Raw genomic sequence first — 20,656 nt, 5'->3', positions numbered from 1 at the left:
GCAGAAAAACACAATAAGAAAAAAAAATTATTCTGTGGTCACTTAGTTTGGAAATTGTGAAGATATGTGAAATGATGTCTGGATTTACTGGCAAAGAAAGCTAATGAACCAGTGGGACAGAAACATCAGAAATGATGTCATGCAGAATGTAAAATTTTCATTGCAATTTTAAGCTTCAGTGGAAGCTTTTCTGTACAATTTCATGTGTTATTACATTTTAAACCCCCCTGTACAAAGTATCAAAGACTTGACACTATTTTTGAGTTCAAGGAACGTAAATTGTCAGCCAAAACATATCTGACCTGCAGAATTACCACTTTCAACAAGCTCTAAATGACAAGCCTATCCTTAAAGCATCCCCTCCTAATTCATGCCACCAGTACCGAGGCTCAACAAACAGTATTGCCCAGTCAAAGGGCAATAAAAAAAATACAGGGCAATGTCTAAGACCTTTGTTATAGAAGACGTCCCATTGGACTGAACCAGGTTGAAATATTTCATGGAATTTGTTTGAAAAAGATGTGATTAGATGGGAAGCCAGGATAGACAGAGAGCAGCATTTGCAACTTCACTCCGAGTCACACAACCCGCAAGCGACCGCAGTTCCCAATGCGAAAATGTGGTTTAAAAGCCAGTCAGTAGCAAGAAAGCTGCTTTACCTCTTGAGCAGAGTGAGGAGCAGCCCTTTCCCCTTCCTGTATCGTGCCGTTCTTTACGTTCTGCCTCCTCCTTCCAGACAACCCCTCGCAGGTGGGCAGCGTCTCTGTGACAGTGAAAGTCCTGGACGTGAACGACAATGCACCAGAGTTTGCAAGGTTTTATGAAGCTTTTGTCTGTGAAAACGCCAAAGCCGGACAGGTGAGAAATGCTAGTAACGCCAGGGGGTGGGGGCGGGGATGCTGTCCTACATGGAGACAGTGTGCCAGAAAGGGTGGGTGTTGGAAAAAGGGCTCTGCCACATGTGTCACCTGAACTCTCGTCAGCAGCTGTCTGTCCTGCTTTCCAAAGGCAAGCACATGGCACCGGGATTAACATCGTTCATAGCATCGTTTTTTTGCTCCCACGGTAGCTTCCAGACTCACCGCGCAGTATACTTCACAGGCTGAAATAAAGCCTCCCCTTGGGCAGCTGCCAGGAGGGGAACGCCCGGTGTGTCCTGTAGCAGCAACAAAGAGAGTAGAAGCGTTATGAGAAGTGCCATGGAGTCGGCCTGGCCCGCGTGTGGCAGACAAGGCTTACTTTTAAAAGACCCTATTTATAAAAGCCTTAAGCACCCCTGGACTTATGGGAGCTGGACATAACATGCTACAGTAGCTTCAAAGGGGTGACAAACTGTATCTGTTCTGCTGTGAACTGGAGATGACAGAGAGTTGTAGATAACACACGACTTCCAGCTCCCAACACTGTAAACCAGCACCTCGAAGCAAGCAGTGATGCCTCTTTGCTCCTCTCCTTTCCAAAACCCCATCAAAGCCCTTGAACAAGGTCTTCCTGTGCCACAGACGGACATGAGCTCTCCCTGGCTGGAGCAGGTGCAAGCCCTACTGCTGGTCACTTGTGCGGAGGTGACCTTGTGCTTCATCACCCAGGGTCCACAGCAGGCACTTGTGTCTCCTAATGCAAAGCTGTCTAGCGTAGTTCAAACACACAGGCACACCACTCGTGACTTGTGAAGGAAAAATTATGCTAGCAGTGTCACCGCGTGTTCACTGAAGCTTCTCCCACCTTGCTGTAAAGCAGAATGAAATAGCCATTCACTGCTGGGACAACTGTCCTCACAACTATCATGTATAGCATAACTTCATCCCACTAATTTATGGAGGTCCTTAATAACACAGGGAATAGAAGTCATTGCCTAGTCTTTTTCCTGGTTTTGAAGGGTGAGTGGCCTAAATAATAAGCTTTCCAGGAAATGCATGCTAATTTGGTCTGCTTCTTTCAGCAGAGAAAGACAAATTCTGTTGCCACATTTTGAAAAGATCTGAAATCAGTATTAACGTGTTGAATAATACTTTATGGGTCTGTCATTTGCCTTTGAATCCCAAAATAATTTTTAAATGCAAAAACCCGGGTGAAGATTTATTCCTTGTCTAAAAAGATGTCAGGATGTTTATTCAGACAGACCTATAGCTCACTGTGCTTCCAGCTGTTAGACCTACTTTAATAAGCCTCCATAGGTGAGGTGACAAATCTCTTTCTGGATTTAGCATTGTCTTAGTTGCTTTCTGTGGTGTTATTTATTGTGTATGCAGACTATCTGCATGATTACATTTTCTTTCTTTCTTCTCCACTGACATCTTGGGAAGAGTTTAATTGATTTAAAACTAAAAGAGTGATAAAATAATCAACCTGAAGTCCTTTTCTACCTGCAAAATTAAGAAGAAAATAAGTACGGGCTTTTTTACAAGCTCTCTAATGCACAATGCATCTTCTGAATACCCTGGGTCCTCAAAAGAAAAAGAAATGTGCAACAGAAGATAGGGATGCATGAGAGAAAAGCGTCTGTTATTCGAACCAAACCGACTATCTCCTCCCTTGTTTAAAAGCGATTGGCATGATCATAGGAAAATGAATGAAGCCTGCAAGGTTTTGAGTCTCTTCTTGATTCACCTCTTGTACCTTAGCCAGACACTTTTATTCAAATGCTCCAGTTGCTTATATTTATATACATAAATATATATATGTTATTGGTTTGTTTATTTATTTATATTCTATGTATTTTGCTTCTCACCTGTTTCTGCTTTGTTCTTGCATTCTGTAGCTGATCCAGACAGTGAGCGCCATCGACAGGGATGACCCACAGGAGGGACAGCACTTCTACTACAGCCTGGCTCCGGAGGCAGCCAACAACCCCAACTTTACTCTAAGGGACAATCAAGGTAATCAGAGTGGACACAGACAGTTAGCTACTCTAATTTCTAATGCCTGAGTTGGACTTGAGAGGCTGCGACTTACAGTGTGTGATAAGACTGCCATTTCAAATAATACCAAGTGACACCTGCTCCTTAAAGGCAGTGATAAAATGACATATTACTTAATACACTTGAAGGTTATATGATATTTTCTTCCCTATAAATATTCTCTAGCAATAGGCCCCTTTTTCGTCTTCGAGGAAATGTGCCAGTATTTTGTGCAAACTCAGGTCTCGTGGTCAGGCTGCAGGCATCTCGGATTACCAGAGTGGAAATTGCATTCGTTCAAAAGGAGATGCTTAAAGGTAGGATAGCAACGGGAACTAGGAGACAAATCTGAAGGGAATTACATTGCTCTTTTATTGTACTCTTCATGTTTTCTCCCAGGCACAGAAAGGGAGGGTTCTTGTACTGTTCCAATCTTTTCCCCCAAGCGCTTTTTTTCTTCCTCTTTGCCCATCCTTGTTTCCCTGGGAAAGGGAGGGAGGGAGGAGGTGCAGAGCCTTAGGGGTAACTCGGCGTACAGCTAAAAGTCTGTGTAAGATGTGCTAAGTAGAAACTGAAACACCAGTGGGAAGACTCATGGCAAAGTGCTGGCATTTCAGTATCCTACCCAGTGGAATTTGCTTCCTTCGGGGAAGCTTTGGTGGTTTTGGAGCCCACAGAAAAGCCCCTCTGTGGCAGGCCTTCACATCACACCTGCTGATAGAGGATCTCCGTGGGCAGACAACAGCCAAGGTCAGGTCCACACCAGCCTCCGGCGGGAAAGAGGGATGACCTTCGGTGACCTGATGCAGAGCTTCGAAAGTTACTATGAAGGAGCTGGATTTCAGTAGGAGTTTAGTGTGTAAAGTACCACAAATCAGGAAACAATTCCAGAATAAATGGGGAGAATACCTGCAGTATCCGTGGCCAGTCTCCAAGCGGAGTGCCTACCCCTGCTCCCACATGTGCCCACTTGTCACGCTTATTGCCATAAACCCCCATCTGTGTCTCTGCGGGCACATACATGAAAGAACAACACAGAGGTGAATAAAGAAGCTCTTGCCTTCACTAACCAAACATGCCTTAAAAGGTGCTACTTGCAGAGCCTGGAGTCCTCCTCCACAGTAGGCTATTGCTTTTTCATCCCCAAAGCATTTTTTTCTGGAGTGTCTCTGATGCCTCTCCACACAATTTCTTGCATTTTTATACCCCTCTCTCTCTCATTGTCTCCCTCTGTTTGTATTTTTTTAATATATAATGCCAAAATAAAGAGAACAAATAAAACACAACTATCGCTAAAACATTTGGCAAACTAGGCTCATTTCATCCTCAAGGCATTGTTCTAAAAAAAGAAACTCACAAAATTCCCAGCATCAGATGCACTTTTTCTGTCTAAGGCCATACTTGCGATAATTTATAGTGACAGCAGTGACTGAATGGCTGTGCGTCCCACTCTCTGTAAAATACCAGTTTTCCAGAGATATATATGACAAGAAGCTTAGGGTACTATTGGTGACAAATTTGAAATAAAAATGTTAAGTATCAAACCACTGACTATTTGAAATACACACATTAAGGGTTAATTTACTGCCTCAGCAATTTGGTGTGCGGTAGTCATTACAGCAACAATAATTTTTATATATATATATATATATTTTCATCTAGGGACCACTAAGGACTATATAAATTATGCGACTTCGTCACCGAGAGGGTAACTAATACTGTATGTCACAGGGTGGTAAGACAAGAAACAGAACTCACCTTGCCAGTCACAGCCTGTGCACGTAAACATGAGACAGCAACGCTTCCCAGGCTGTGGGAAGGGTCTATTAAGATTAGCAATTTGTGCTGATTACTTGGTTGTCCAATAAAGCAGTAAGAGAAACTGCAAGATGTGCAGCCTTCCTGGCAACAATTAAAACCTTGTATAAACCTCAGTATAAATTACTGAGCAACAGATAGATCACAGTTTGCATTCTGATGAGCTGTTTTACATATTTCTTTGGCCCTTGTCATTTTAGTCTCTGAGAACTTCTTCAGTCTATTCATTCCCCACATATCTCTGGCAGACAGAGAAATCCTATTGTTCTCCACTTTATAGACGGGGATCCGGGGCAAGGAGAAACTAAGCTACTTACATGCCTGGTTCCCTTTGAGTTCAGTAAAATCAGTGGGAGATAGACATGAAAGTATCTGCAAAGATCTGGGCCTAAAGGACTTACCAAGGCCATACAGGATATATGTGATGAAGCAGGGAATTGGGCTGGGGTCTCCCATCTCATTGGCTACTGAAGTAGGGCATTGGCAAGCCATCTTCCCCCGCTTCTAAATCCAGGTGAGATTATGCTGGGAAAAAGTTGGCAAAAGAGGCTCACTCTAAAAACGGGATGACCAACGAAATAAGCTTACTGCATTTCCAGATTAAACTCTGAGCTGATCTTCTGTTGACCCTGAACTGCTGCCCGTCGTCTTTGTCCTAGGAAAATTATTAGCTATTTCTTCCTTCCCTAGAACTGTGGTCTATCTACCTCACCCTTTGGCAGAGCGCAAAAGCAGCGAGCTGAAAATCCCCAAGAAAAAATGTGACCCCTTCCTCAAGCCAGGGGTGTCTGTAATGCCTGCTTCCTTGTGCTCTTTTTCCCACTCCTGGTGAAATATTTCTTTATATTTTTCCTAACTTTTTATAATTATTACAATTAGTTTCTAAAAACTAATGGAAGTTCGGGGCTTAATCACCCCCAGTTCTTGTATAGACGCAGAAAGAAGCCAAGCCTTTCTTGTGAGAAGAGCAAGGGTTAGCGCTGATCTCAGGGCTTGGACCTACACAGTGGTTAATTCCCCTGACCCCTCCATGGACGCACATCACTTCCAGTGGGGCAGAAGACTGCAGGAAAGAGATGCTCACAACCCCCAGCCTGCATGCCCACAGGAATTACAGCTTTCACCTCGTACTGATCACACAGGCTTGGGCCCCACCACGGTGCAATCTTCAGTATCTCTGCTCAGCGGTATAGCTAAATGCTGCCATCCAGCCTTCTGCGAGCCGAAGACACCGTGTTGGAAGCTATGATACAAAAGTATTGTCCATTCTTATCATGCTTTCTTTTTTTTTTTTTAGTATAATAGGGCTTTCATGTCCTCGCAAGCCCTCTTCCCTTGATGGCTGGGGCTTAGCAGATATCAAATTTGGAAGAAAATTGTGTATTCTGGTTTCTGCCATGCTGCATCACATTTCAGCACGTCCTGCGCACTGCAGTAGCACGTCAAATCACATTGGCTTTTGATGAGTCACACAACAAGCTTTGGCACCGACGTATTGCAGTTGCAGACTAACAGGTAGAACAATCCTTTAGGGATGATTTGGACGCTTGCCTAGTACAAAGCAAAAACAAAACAAAAGGCCGGACATGTAATGCCAAGAGTCACCAAGAGAATTTTATCACCAAGAACATTTAAGACCTGAGTGATATGGTCAGCACATCACAGTAAAACTATATATATATATACACGTATATATCTTTCAATATTTTATTATATGAAACTTGCTTTTGGCCTGAAAAAAGAATTATGGTTAAAAACACTTGAGATCTCTCACTAGCTGATTTTGCACAGCTTCAGTCAGGCTCACTGCCTGTGACTTCTTTTACAGGCAAAATATGACCAGCTCAGAATAATGAAGTCTTTTTCCCTCACAAAGAGCAATTTTACATAAAATGAAGGTTTGCTGTCACCTGAATAGAATTGGTGACTTCTATTGCAAGTGAGTTTAAAGAGAGCGAGTCTTTCACCCAGGAAACAGAGAAATGCAACCAAATTACTACACTGCTAAGATGACTCAGACATTTCCATTGACACCGCATAAATGCAGGCACTTTACCATTTTCTGCCCTTTGGGCTGCTTTTCCTCTTGCTAAAGCAGGCCCAGTGATTAAATGATGTGGTATTAATAGCTTGGGAGCACATACTAGAGGGCACATAAACAGCCTGAGGGAGAGAAAGCGCTTGTGTGTGCCCCAGGAGAGAGGAGGGGGAGGTTTGCAGGAGGCGAGGGCTGCCAGCCGCAGCACACCTCTTGCCCAGGAGCCGTGGGAGCTGCGGGGTGCTGCTCTCTCCTGGGTTTTGGGACGCATTCCTGAAAATTATCTATGTCTGTCCACACCCGCTGTGTGGGTCATCTGGACATCTGGACATCTCAGAGCTGCATGGCATATCAAAGGGTGGTGAAATCAGTAAACACTGACACGTGATCAGTTTTAAGCAACTTGGGATTTCATCTGGCACCTGGTGCTTTTTTCCTCAAAGCTCCAGCCCTTGGGATCATGTTATTTAACAAGACACTACAGTTTCACTATATATTCACATACAGACATGCACACACACTTCAGAATTTTATGCTTTCAGAGTAAAATCTCAAAATGTCATTGACATGCAAGAAATAAAACACGCTGAGATTCCTTTTAAAAACATGTCACAAATTCAAACTAATCTCATGGATTGTGGAGCCCGACATCTCAATACTTATGTGCACCAGTACTGTCTGATGCCGTAAGATTTGCAGCAAGCATGGAACTTGGAGCATAATTTAAGTCTAGCAGGCAAGCCTAGCAAGTCTAGCTTGAGTTTGCATATATTCCATCGCTTGCTGTATATAACATTCGTGATTTCACTCCTAAAAGCCATCAAGTAATTTCTGATGTTCAGACTACAGCAGAAAATACAGCTGATTTACCTGCGTGCAACCTGAGTCTCTGCACTGAAGAAAATCACCCTAGATTTAAAGTTTAGCAGTGAATTGACAGAGAAATAAGAAGGAAACAGAACAACGCCTTGTTGATATTTTGGGTTTTTTCACAGTCTGATGGAGTTCAGAAGGTTTCTTGCCATTTCCAGGCAGCAGCTCCATTGTGCCAATCCACCTGGGAACAGCTGATTGGCATCCTGCATTTCCAAGCACAGCAAATGTACACTCTTCACAACCTGGAGATGCAGATGGCCAGACTGCGACCTCTCTTGAATCAATGGGAAACAAAACTAACTAGTGAAAGAAACTGCATGAAGCTCAGGTCCCAGAAATCCCACAGCATCACTGCACAGGGTCAGGGCTTGTAGGTCTGCCAAAGAGGAAAAGTGCCTGTGTTCCCCATTTATCTTAGCTGGCCCAAGATTTGCAGGCATGTTTGTAACAAGGGCCAGTTTTCCTGCAGGTTCTTTAGACTCCCTGGAGACCCAGATCACATTGGAGACATTCAGTCTTGCGCTTTCCAAAAGTCTCTGAGGCCAAAAAGCTTGAAAATCAGCACCGACAAAATCATCAATGATCTCCAGAGATTTTGCCTTGGCATTCCTGAGATGCAAACTCAGAAGAACAAATTCCTGAATCCAGTTTCTTTCTGATTAGGAAATTTGGTGCACAGTCTGAGGAATTTGAGGGAGAGGGTAGACAGGAATTCAAATGCCACTGGGAAATTCTGACATTTTAAAAAACATGCTGAATATGGAGGAAAAAGCCCCAAAGGTAGGAATTTCCCTTGAAATGACCAACAGCAACTGGCTGTTAGGTCACTCTCTTACTGCTTTGTTTCAGCAGCATCATTTTGATTCATTTTGATTCAAGTTCTTATAAAAAGCAGACAGCCACGCTAAACGAAGCAGAATAGTCAAATCAAATTCTGACAAATGACATGAAGCATTCCAACTTTTTTCAATGGCAAAAGTGACAATGAAATTGCATGTATTTCACTGAAAAATGTTTAGTTGCAAATTTTCTAGGACAGCAAGCTGGTTTTTTTTCCTTTGTCTCCTTGTTGCCTCAAGCAGATGGCCATACCATGTATCAAAAAACATAAAGAGAAGCTTAACATGTCCACAAGGGTTATACACGAGCATCTCCAAAATGGTGGCAGCACTTAAGAGTGAGATCTAGAAAAGCTGCTGAGCATGAAGAAACAGGGACTACAAGTTGCCTTTAACTGTTTGTTTCTGTCTTGCCTTCTGAAAGCTCTTTTAGCTAAATCTGAAGGCTGTGAGTTTGCTTGGGGCACTTTATGTCAGAAGGGGTAAAGGCAACTCGTAAGGTGTGCATGCCTTGCATGTTGGAGCTATGGCCTGAGAAGATACTGGAATAGGGGAGGCAGAGGCAAAATTTTGATTAATGACAAGCTGATGAAAAACAAAGGAAAAAAAGAGAGAAGGCAAATGGATGTGGGTCTAGGATTGATTTTTTTTAACCTTCCTTCTCTGATGAATATATTTTCTCTGCATATAAGCTCTTCTCTCCATTTATTTTCTACCCCTAGACAATACAGCGTGGATTTTGACAAGGCGCTCTGGCTTCAGACAACATGAGCAGAACACCTTTTACCTCCCCATCCTGATTAGCGACAACGGCCGCCCCGTGCTGAGCAGCACGGGCACGCTGACCGTGCACGTGTGCAGCTGCGATGATGACGGCATGGTGATGTCCTGCAACGCGGAGGCTTACGTCCTCCCTGTCAGCCTGAGCAGAGGGGCACTCATCGCGATCCTCGCCTGCATCTTTGTCCTGCTAGGTAAACTCTTGGCTTCTTCTTGGGAGTGGACAAACTCTTCAGTTCTGGCCAGGGGGTTGCTGATCCACTGAAGTTGAAGGACACAAAAACACACGCGCTTCTATGCATTGTATGTATTATATGTAGACACACACATACTTAAAAGGGCTAAATCAAGGACCAATCAGCTGCATATGGCTTCAGACCCTGGGGTGTAGGAATGGGGGAAAAATATGTCCTACAGATATTTCTGCCAGGTCTCCCAAGTGCTGGGGTGTCTGGTAGGGCCCTGCTTTCCTGGAAGGGGTGTGCCAGGAGGAAGTACTGAGAGCTGTGGCTGGGGACAGGTTACATTCGCATCCTCAGCAGTTTCTGATCACATGCTCTCACAGGAACCAGGAGTGCTAAGTCCAGTTCTACCTCTTGTCTTTTGGCAGGAGATATCCCCATCTCCATCCTTTTTCCTTGAGACATTAGATTTAAATGGTGCCTGTGCTGCTGTTAAGGGGAGTGAGCATCTTGCATATGTTCTGTCTCTACAAATAAATTCCTTGACCAGGCCTTCTTTGTACCCTATTAGCTCTTGGTATCAAAAGAACCTCAGTGCCCTCATTCACCCTCTCGAGTCATGAGATATTAGTTCCAAACACATATTTGCTGAAATTTCAGAGGAACCAGTTTGAGGAGCAGTGGAATAGAATACAAGAAAAATTCTTTAGAAGTGCCTCAATTCTGGCCCTGCAAAGGACCCTAGATACATCAGTCCTAAATTTCAGCATTCAAAACATTTGCTGAGTTCTACCCCTGGAAATACAGTCACCAGGTGATGGCACATTTTCAGTAGTAAAGGCCTCTGGTGCCTGTAGACCACTTCTCCCCATGGTAAGGAGCATCTGCATCCCCTTAGCGCAGGGCAACTGAGAGTAGGTCTACCCAGCCCAAGGCAGATAAACACAAGAATGCTTTGGAGCAGATTAAACGGCTAGCTCTGTGTGTTTCCATGTAGGCAGACATATCACCACGGTGCCTCGGCACCATCCATCTATGTCATGTGCAGCGCCCAGGCCAAGAGGTGTCCCCAAAACAGGCTGCAAAACCCAGCTACACAGCGAGAAAAAAATACCTCTATGGAGCTGTGAGCTACTGCAGGTAAACTGTTACTGAGACCTGATCTGGCTAGCTTAAAAGTAGCAAAAGCATTGCAAGCACTGCCGTATCTACATGTCCTAAGTGTCACCAAGAGTTAAGAATTAAGGTGAGAAAAGGGACAGATTAGCAGAACCTCAAGCTACTAATTTTGACTGGAGGGTAGGGGATTTCTACAGCCCTCCACCTGCAAACACCACAGCTCTTTAAATCCAGGGACTGGCTGGGCTCACCGAGGGTAAAATAGGACAGCAGAGAGTCTGAAGTTCTTGCAAGACCTACCCCCTTGCTGACAGCCCCATATCTCGGTTGCCTCCCGCAGTGCTGGTGCTCCTCATCCTCTCCATGCGGCGCCAGCGGAAGCAGCCGTACATCATGGACGAGGAGGAGAACATCCATGAGAACATCGTCAGGTACGATGACGAGGGTGGTGGGGAGGAGGACACGGAGGCCTTCGATATCGCCGCCATGTGGAACCCACGGGAGGCCCAGCTGGTGGTGAAAAACCGTCAGGACATGCTCCCTGAAATAGAGAGCCTCTCCCGATACGTGCCTCAGGCGTGCGTCATGGACAACAACGTCCACAACTACGTGCTCGCCAAGTTGTACGAAGCTGACATGGACCTGTGGGCACCTCCCTTCGACTCCCTCCAGACGTACATGTTTGAAGGGAACGGCTCGGTGGCGGAGTCACTCAGCTCCCTACAGTCGGTGACAACAGACTCAGACCAGAGCTACGACTACCTGACGGACTGGGGGCCGCGCTTCAAAAAGCTGGCCGAGATGTACGGTGCCACAGACAGCAGCGGGGCTCTGTGGTAACGGATGAGGAACAGCAGAGGGGTTTCCATGCGAAACAGTGTCCTGTTAGGTCCATTCTCATCAGATGCTTCCATGGACATGGGTGAGACCTCCTAAAAAATAGCAATACGGTGCTTGGATGAGAATGGGAAGAAGCGTGCGAATGAAGGTCTCTCTGGATCAGCTTTACTCAGTTAAATTAAGTCACGTTTTTGAAACAATGAGAAGCAGAAGGAAGAAAGTTTTTCCCTGGTTTTTACAGCAAAATTGGAAAGCTCCACTCCTGGAATATAATGACATTACTCTCTTTCTCTCTCTCCCTTTCTCTCTCCCTCGTACATGGCAGCTTACTGAGCTCTATACGTCTGGGTTCAAAGATCTGTAAACTCCAACTGTAATCTTCAACTCACTGAGAAATTGCCAGCACAGAAAAGCGGTTCCCCAACAGTTATTTTTCCCCTATTAAAAAGGAAAACAAAATTGCTTGCTAACAAGAGGAAAAAAAAAATCCCACAAAGCAGAAAATTGAAACTGGAATCTCAGAGGGCTCTTTGTAAACTAAACCTCCTCTTTCTGTTGCTAACAGAGTCCTTTTTTAATCCTTTAGAAACAAGGCTGAGGTTTTTTTCCACCTGGCCAAAAGGGCTGGGGAAGAGGCTTTGAATTTCTGCTCTAGTTTAATGGCTGATCTATGAGTCATTGGTGTTAACACTAATCCATCTCCTATCAAGTTTGTGTAAATTTATTCTCGGTTCTTTAAAACCATGACTCTGCTAAACTGCTCAGAACAAAACCAGAAAATCTGCCTCTTTTGCACTGTAGATGTCTCTTCCATGTGCCAAATGTGAAGATTAGATTCTACCAATGAAAGCCAAATAAATTTTAAAAAAAGAAAAAGCTATATTTGGTAACTACATGGGTTAGATGGGCTTTCCTAATCTGTGTGAGGTCAATCCAAGGGATGTTTACATACTGTAGATAACCTACTTGAACAAATGCAGTATTATAGACCAATAAATGGATGTAAGAAAATTACATGTATAAGTTTTGTATATTTGTTAATTTTGGTAATAAATATGATGTACTGCATACAGTACAGTACCTTAGCACCTCTTTTAATAAAAGTTAAACAGAAGGGAAAGTCTGATGGCAATTTATTGACTGCTGTGCACCGAGCAGTTAGTGCTTATCTGTGGCTTTATTGTCACATGCCTTGAGCATCAAGAAAAAGTGGTTCATCAGCATCATGTCAAGGAGACAAGCCTTCAGTTTGAAGGTTAGAGTAGATTGTCTGCTCGGCGTTCACTTGGACATTGTCTTCACCCGTGAATCAGCCCATGTGGAGCCCACCCAACTAGTTATTTTTCTATTCCAACCACGCTGAAATCAAAAGAAAGTCTTGGCTGACTTCTTTTTAAACATTACAGCTGGGGCATTGAAAAGCTTGGAAACCAGTTATACAGCCCTGTCATGCCTTCAGGGACATGACAGACTGTAACATGCAATATCCATGCAGCATCCATCCATGCAATCAAAGTTTTGAGCCTGGATCTTATCTCATTTGCATGTGTAAATGGCAAGAGCTGGGCAAATTACACTAACACAAATTTCATGGAAGGTAGCAAAAGGCTTCTGAAAGCACAACAGTCCACAATGGCGTTTGCAGGTTTCTTCCTAGCTAAAGGCTCTATCCATCTCAAAATTGCCCAGAAAATAGATGCGCAGGCATAACCACTCAATTACCACACTTTTACCATGTGCATACTGTGCTCAGGTTCTGTTGCAGATGTGCCCAAAACACTGCTGTCTCTGCCTAGTCTTTGGCTGTACCAATGTAAGACAAGAGCCTTGTTTCCACAGACTCGTACAAAGTCATGCACCCCTGTAAAGCCAGGTAGACAACAAGGAAAAAAAGTTTTCAAACATTTTTTGAAACTTCTCAAACATTTGCTCATCTGATATGATGAAAACTTGTCCTGCTTATCCCCTGAACGTGAAACTGCTTTACACCATTGCAGAAACAGCACAGAAAAATATGTGATAATGATTCTTTCATTCATCCCATACCACTTATCCTCCTGTGCCATGTTGATTTTATAACACTAGACAAATACTTGCAACCACCGTGATCAAGGAAGTGGTGTGGAGCAAGTAAGACTGCTGTTGAGAGACTTCTGAGAGCCTCCTCACCTCCTGATGCAACAGGAATGACAGAATATGTGACCAGGAAGGAAGACACAGAGGACATCTATTCCACCACTTCCCTGTCTGAATTAATCACCCATTTTATATATTTTAAGCAGATGCTTGTTTATTCTCAAAACCCCTGACTGTTAAGGCTCTGTAACCTTTCTAGGCAATCTTCCACTGCATCAATATATTCAGTGTTGAAAGCCTTCCCTGGGAAGTATAAGCCAAGTATCCCTTGCTGCCATACAAGCCTGCAATGCACGTAGACGACTCTGTCCCTCTGTAGAGCAACAGTTTGGTATTTTCAGACCATTACTGTCTCTCCCTTTAGATGCAGTCTACAATAACAAAACGCCTCTGGATAGTTCTTCATGTCCTGATACACCAATGGTTTAGGGAAGGGTTTAGGTATCATTTAGGAAGAGGGGTAGAAATGCAGTCCAGTATCGTGTTGCCTTCAACTTGAAGATACCTACTGTGTTTACTGAGGGTTTTACCAGGACAAGTTGCTTTTGTCCAAGGTCAGTTTTTACTCCACAGAAGTGCCCAGAACTGGCCTCTGCAAGAGAGGTCACACAGCAGCTCAGACCAGCTTCCCGGGATGTGTGTCACCCAGTGGGGAAAGACCAAAAGCACTTTTGTTAGGTGCTTGGACTCGCACCACAGTGGAGTCTGTAGGCAGAATGGGCTCTGAACCACCTTCTTAAGCTGCATGTCACCGTTAGGCTAGCTGATTCGCCTTGGGTTTGCCTCAGCTTGTGAGCACAGTCAACAGTTGGACAGCTTGATGCTGTGACACTTACCAGCTGGTGTTTAGCAAGCATTTGGCAGCATGGCTTTTTTTTAATTTTATTTTATGGAACAGGTGACAGTGTTTTTGCAGTCTGTGAAATCTCTATGCAAACAACCAACACTTGAATCTATCACCCTCCCACAAACAAAACTGAAGAATGCTCTGCTTTTACTGATGAGATATAAAAAGGATCCATTCATGGACGTATCAGGGCTCAGCAGGCCTGGCCCAAAGTAGAAGAGGGGAGAAGACTCTAAGCCCAAAGGAAACGTATGGTGCCACTGGCTGGCAGTGAAACAAACATGCTGATCACGCAGGTCCTCAGTCTCCTGCCCTGGGGCTCCCCAGGGCCAGGCCTGGCAGTGTGAATGGACATTTGCAGCACTACATAAAACCTGCTAGTGGTTTACAGACAGGGAGCTCAGCCTGCCACGGTGGAGGGACTGGGCTTTGTCACACAAGCAAACACCTCAAAGTGACAGCCCCAGTCCTGCGTGGGACCCACATTCTACCCATTGCCCTGATGTAAGGGCAGAAATGTCAGAGGGCCAGGACAAGATTCTATATGCCCCCACCAGTGCCCCCAGTCCCCCTGTGCTCCAAGGCCAGTCTGAGTGCACTATTCATTTCAGTTTGTTCCTCTGATGACATTCTTTTCCACAGCTGCCAGTTCTCAGGAAAAAACAAAAGGACTTAACCATCCAGGAACAATCCCCTAGTCTCAGCTGTGTCTGAAAATAAATGGTTCAGAGGAAGGAAATAACAGAGGGTGTAAGTCATTTTACTAATTCCAGCCACTTAAAAATTGAGCATATGGCCTAAGCAACTCATCTAAGCTCTCTCCCTAAGTAACAGAGCTGGACAAAGAGTGATTCATTGCCCCTGCCTTGGCCATCTGTATGATGCTGTGGCCCTCTGGAGGTGCTTCTCTCTCAGTTAATGGCCTGGCCTCTGGGGATTTATCCATGTGGTTCAGAGTGTGGCCGTAGGCATGACATTCTCAAGCCCTGTGCTCTACATTTGGTTTTATGAGTGACCATGGGCAAACACTGCAGTCTCTGATGTTTCCCTTTTCCCTTCCGACCACCCATCTCTTTCTTGCCTAGGTAGATAGCATGACCTGCCATCTCTTATACTGCGTTGGTCGTCACATCTAGGATCTGAGTAGCAGCTCTCTTTAAGCTGTCTGTCAAGAGCCCAGATCTTTTCAGAGAAAAATGCAGAACTCAAGAACGCATAAAAAGAGATAACATCATTCTTTCTGGCATAAATTTTCTTGCAATGCTGCGTTTCATTTGCTGATGCATTGCCCATTTATCCAGCTTTATTAGGTCCCTCTTGATTTTTGTCATTTCTCCTTCAGCTTTTATTGCTCCTAATCATTTTATGCCACAGTCACTTTTGCTGCCTGTGATCCCCTTTTAGACCATTCATTAAAACCAATAGACACAGATCCTCGGGGGACCCAAAAGTTATATTTTGGTCACCTTGAAACATGATTTACTAGCCTATGCTTGGATTCTGCTTGGTGCAACCGTCATATAGCACAAACTAGAATCTGCTTCGTTGCCTGCTGCTGGACCACAGCTCCCAGGAACCATCAAACCAGAGGGACAGATGGGTCCCAGAGGTCTGCCCTGCATATGCACCATATCTGACCTGTCCTGGCCATAAGTAAAAGAAATGAGGCAAGTAAAAGAGGCACAAATGATGCCTGGCAGGTTCTGACCTGGAAAAAATTAAAATTTGAGGAGATTCAGTTGCTTATGCCTTTGTGCTACCAGGGTCTTATCGCTAAGGTTGTGTCAGACATGATCACTTTGGTTTATGCCAGCTGAGCTGTCAGTTAGACCAAACCCAGGAGAGGCCACTGCTCCCCAGGAGGGAGGGTGGGTTCAATAACAAGTGAGGAAATCCATACTGTTGTAAGCTAAATATGTTGCTGCTCTCCCTCCTCCTGTCTGTCAGGGTGAGAGGCAGCCCGTTGCATCCTGCTCAAGAAATCGCCCTTAATGTATTCTCCTCACATGCAGCTGGTGTAAACAGAGAGTGGGGCTGTCCAAGGCATCCTAATTTGTGCCTGCTGAGATCTGCAGCACTCAGAAGAGGAGGAGCTGCTTTTCACTCAGTAGTGCCCTGTCTCTCTCAGGGCAATGCATATGCCACCGGAGTGCTTCAAGATAGCCACCACTACAAAGCAGCTGTATCACCTAAGGGATTCGTTCTCATGCATAGAGGTCAGTGATTTCCCTCTCATTTGGACTATAATGCAGCAATAATCTGTATCAGTGCATCCTCTTTAAACAGACAGAGGAAAATTAGCAGGGACAGCAGTGAACCAGAGGTGGAGTCAAAGCTATGATCCCAGGAAAGCAGTAAGGGCTGGGGGTGTCCTACTGCCAAACCAAAGCTTTCGAGACAAATTTTCAGTTTTTCCTTTCCTATATGGACCTTCTAAAGATCCTGCACCCACCGACATGCAAGATGTTTTACTGTTGTCCTCAGAGGTGGCAAATCAGGGCACCTGCATCACTGTGTCTGAGCAGAAGCAGCAGTGCAAAGCTGATATTGTATTTCCTAGGAGACATTAGAGTAATATGGTGGAGGAGGTGAAAGAGAGTCACTTTACAATGACTTCTAAAAATCATGTGATTTTTTTTTTAAGAGCTGATGTAGAAGACAGTACACTGTCTGAATACCATTTTCAGACCTCATTTGTTATTAAGCCCATTAAGGAATGGTCCTCTTGGGGAATATGAATTTTCAAACCAACATCTTAATATCTATAGGCCAGTCCCACGATGACTGATCCTATCATTTTTTCTCAAAGATGCATGAGCTACAACGTCTAATACTAGAGCCAGAAGTGCTTGCCATGCCATATAGAAAAAAATAATAATAATGACAATGTCAATCACAAGGTGGGGTGGGTCAGATTTTGTTCCTGTTTTGTGGGAAGGGTGAAAGTTCCCAGACTCTTCATGGGACTCGGGAAGTTAAAGGCTTATTATTTCCAGGTGTTCATCCTGACAAGTAAACAGGGATAAATCAGAGTACAACATGAGCCTCCTCAGCACAAGTACCATGATGAGTGTAGAATAGGAGATTGCGCCTTTTCCACCAAGTTTAGTAAAAGAAAAATCTGGAAAACGTCATTCAGGCTACCCCTCCCTGGTGGGAAGAACAAAGGAAGGGAAAGAGAGACCCTTTTGAAACCAGTACTGTAGGCAGCCCACGGCCAAGGGACCCTGTCCTCTCTCTTGCTCCCACTCTCCTTGCTGCCACTCTTAAAAGTATAGCAAAAGCCCTCTGCACTTCTTGTTCCCCCCTTACAACGGGAAGAGGGTTCACTGCCATGATCACTGCAGAGCATCAGAGCTACTGCTGGTCCCCAGTGGATCTCTAAGTGGTCCAGATTACCTCAACCTGGCCCTCATTCAAATCATTTATGATCGAGAAATCAGGGAACACAAGAATCCCCTTTTTCCTTCAGGTGTGGGGGTATTTGTGCCTGGATAGCCTGGGATGTTGTTCAGAATAAGAGAATTTTTACAGCCTCATAACATTCCTGTTGCCTTCCTGAGATATAACATGTATTGCCAAGAACTTACAGGAAAGGTGTTTCCAAGCTCAGAGGAGAAAAGTTGCTCTTCTCCCAAGCAGTAGTGCTAACACAGGATGGGTTGTTTGGGTTTATTTGTTTTTCTTTTTGCATGGATTCTTCTTGGAGCAGCAAAAGGGAGACAACCTGTCCAGAAAGCCCATTTCTTTTTGAAGGACCTCAACCAACTGTTCTGTAAGGTCATAGGTATCACAGATGGAAAAGGTAGAAAAAAGAGGTGCAAAGCAACCAAGTGACTTTTTAATGGTGACAGAAACAGAGTCCCAGCCTGCATATGACCTCTTCCACCCTTGGAGCATCCATTTGGTTTAGAAAACTCTTGTTTACTTTCAGCTTGGAGCCATGCTCTCAGAAAGAAAACGAACTAGTTGAGGTACATGCTTTCAACAGCCTCAGTCTTGTGCCTGTTGTCCATGGAGAGGCATCTTGCATTTAAGATGTCCAGTGAAGTAAGGAAAAACGTGCATACCCTGCCTTTAGACTGCATGCTCTTGTACTGAGATTGCAAAGTGTTTTGCAAACCTCAGTTAGGTAAGGCTCTCATATCTGGTACAGAATAATCATAGGGGTTTTTTACAGATAAATAAATGGAAGCACACAGAAGTTCAAAAAATTAATAAGATTTCAGAGGACATCATTGTAGAAATGGTAGCCTGTCCTAACAGTCTGTTATCTAAGCAGATCTCCTCTTATGACTTTGTAAATTATGCCTATGGTGTATGTGTCAGGTAGGCAATGAAAGTTTGAGCCTTAGCTGAGACATAAAGTTACTTTTTAATTGATAATGTAAACATATCTATGGATTAAATGAGAAATAATGCCCTGCAATGGAAAATTATCTCTGCTACTAACCCAAGGAAATTTCATTGCATGACTCCGGTATATTTGAAACCCTCAACTACTATCCAGACAGCTGTCCAACCACTAAAGAAATCAAAAGACAATATTGCATTTACAACCCAAAACAGATGAGTAGGATAAAAATGCGTGAAAGCTGCTATTAAATCTTATCATCCAGAGTTAATTGTAAAGTGTTTTCCTAAACTGTTAGAGAAGTGAACAACCACAACATATATTATGTGTAATTTTGAGAAATTAGAGATGACGTTAGCATTTTAGAAACATCACTCACAGTGAGAGCTCCGAACTGACAAATTTATAAGATGCTGAGCTTCCTTCAGCTACCCTGAAAAATTTCAGCCATCTCATGGATCTGCTTGATAAATTAATAGCACATTCAAAGATGTGGTAAACTATTGGCTTTGCTTAGAACAAGACCAAATAAAGCAAGCACTTTCTGACAGCATTTTCTGATGGGGGCTAGGCTTAGTGCCTTGCCAGCCCTGACTTCATTTGCAGGTTGGAGCAAGAGAAACTAGTGTCAGTATGGAAAATGGTTCCATCCCACAAATAAAGCTAGACTGTATAAATCAGTGCAGCAGCCACCCCAATAACATGTCTGGTGAAGGAGAAGGGAAGGCTGGAAACCTGGGAAACGATCCCAGTATCGTATTTTTATATCTGGGCTCACAGAAAGCAAGACATTTCCCACCGACGTTTTGGTGAACCACCAAAGCCCTGTATAACCCACACATTGCCAAATGGGCTTTCCCAGCTCATCCCTATCAAGCAACACCAAGGCACTACGAGTCTTGGGGTCTGGTTTTAACTCTGCATACAAGTATGATGAATTTTCAAGGTTTCTGTGCTACGGCTTTCCACCCAGCATCCCACAGGGATAACCAACTTTGCTACCCACTCTAAAGTAGCATAACGATGTGAAGAGTTTTAGTATTTATTTAAGCAGACTTCTAAGCATTTTAGGGCCCCAGGCACATGCTAGATAGGATATAAAGCTGCATATTTCTTTTCAAAAAGCACGTACTCTTCTAGCTCTGGGTAATGAGGAAAAGGAGGATGACTCACATGTAGCAGATGTTGGTAGCATCTCTTAAGGCACTACTGGGAGGCACTCAGAGGCTCTAGCGATGCATGCTCCCTTAAAGCCTACCTGGAATAGACTTGAGCAAAACGCTGTAGCAAGCCAGATCCTAATCCATCCCTTTGTCTCACTTTATCAGCTGTAGTCACAATATTTTTCTTTTATGTCAGACCTTCTCTCCGAAAACATCAAAGCACACAGCAAATGTGAATTACTGATGCAGCACGGCATCCTTGATGTGTGTGGTGGCTCTGTTATCAGTAGTCCTTGGAGAGTATTACACGTTAATACTATTGCTAAAGAAAATCAGCTGAGTGTCTTGGTGCAGCCCAGCAGGATTTGAGACCAATAATACAGCAGATCCCATTTTTCCAGAAAAATGTTGAACAGGTCTAAAAATTGAATGACTAAGCTCTTTCTATAGACAATAGACACAGAGGAGGATTCCCCAGCAAGAAAACTATATTACCTCAGAGGCCCTTCTCAGGAGTGGAAGAGTTGGCCCCTGGAAGAGTGTTTCTCTCTCTCCAGGCCATCAGCTGCTGGCCACACAGGAGGTGTCCACATCGGTCAGAGGTGCCCAGGGGATTGCTGAGGGCATCCTGACTTTTGACTGCACATCTCCAACAGGGATGAAGAGGGGTTTCACTGAGACGTTAGTGCAGGAGACACTAGTGAAGAGTAACATCTCAGAGGAACCCAAATTGCCAGACTGGGTACCTGTAGTGCTGCACACCT

General features: G+C 44.2%; 1 protein-coding gene across 1 annotated transcript in view; it reads left to right on the top strand.

Annotated features, from left to right (window-relative positions):
- Nucleotides 1–12,498, top strand: part of CDH20 (cadherin 20) — a 119,109-nt gene extending 106,611 nt beyond the window's left edge. The window contains exons 9-12 of the mRNA XM_074576134.1: nucleotides 737–858; nucleotides 2,762–2,879; nucleotides 9,194–9,445; nucleotides 10,893–12,498. Coding sequence (XP_074432235.1) covers nucleotides 737–858; nucleotides 2,762–2,879; nucleotides 9,194–9,445; nucleotides 10,893–11,392 — 992 coding nt within the window. The 3' untranslated portion in view covers nucleotides 11,393–12,498. The remainder of the gene's footprint in view (nucleotides 1–736; nucleotides 859–2,761; nucleotides 2,880–9,193; nucleotides 9,446–10,892) is intronic.
- The last annotated feature ends 8,158 nt before the right edge of the window (nucleotides 12,499–20,656 follow it).

This window comes from Larus michahellis, chromosome 2 (genome assembly GCF_964199755.1).
Source record: "Larus michahellis chromosome 2, bLarMic1.1, whole genome shotgun sequence".
Classification (NCBI taxonomy): Eukaryota; Metazoa; Chordata; class Aves; order Charadriiformes; family Laridae; genus Larus; species Larus michahellis.
The sequence above is the reverse complement of the archived record's forward strand: the minus strand, read 5'-3'. Positions and strand labels throughout refer to the sequence as shown.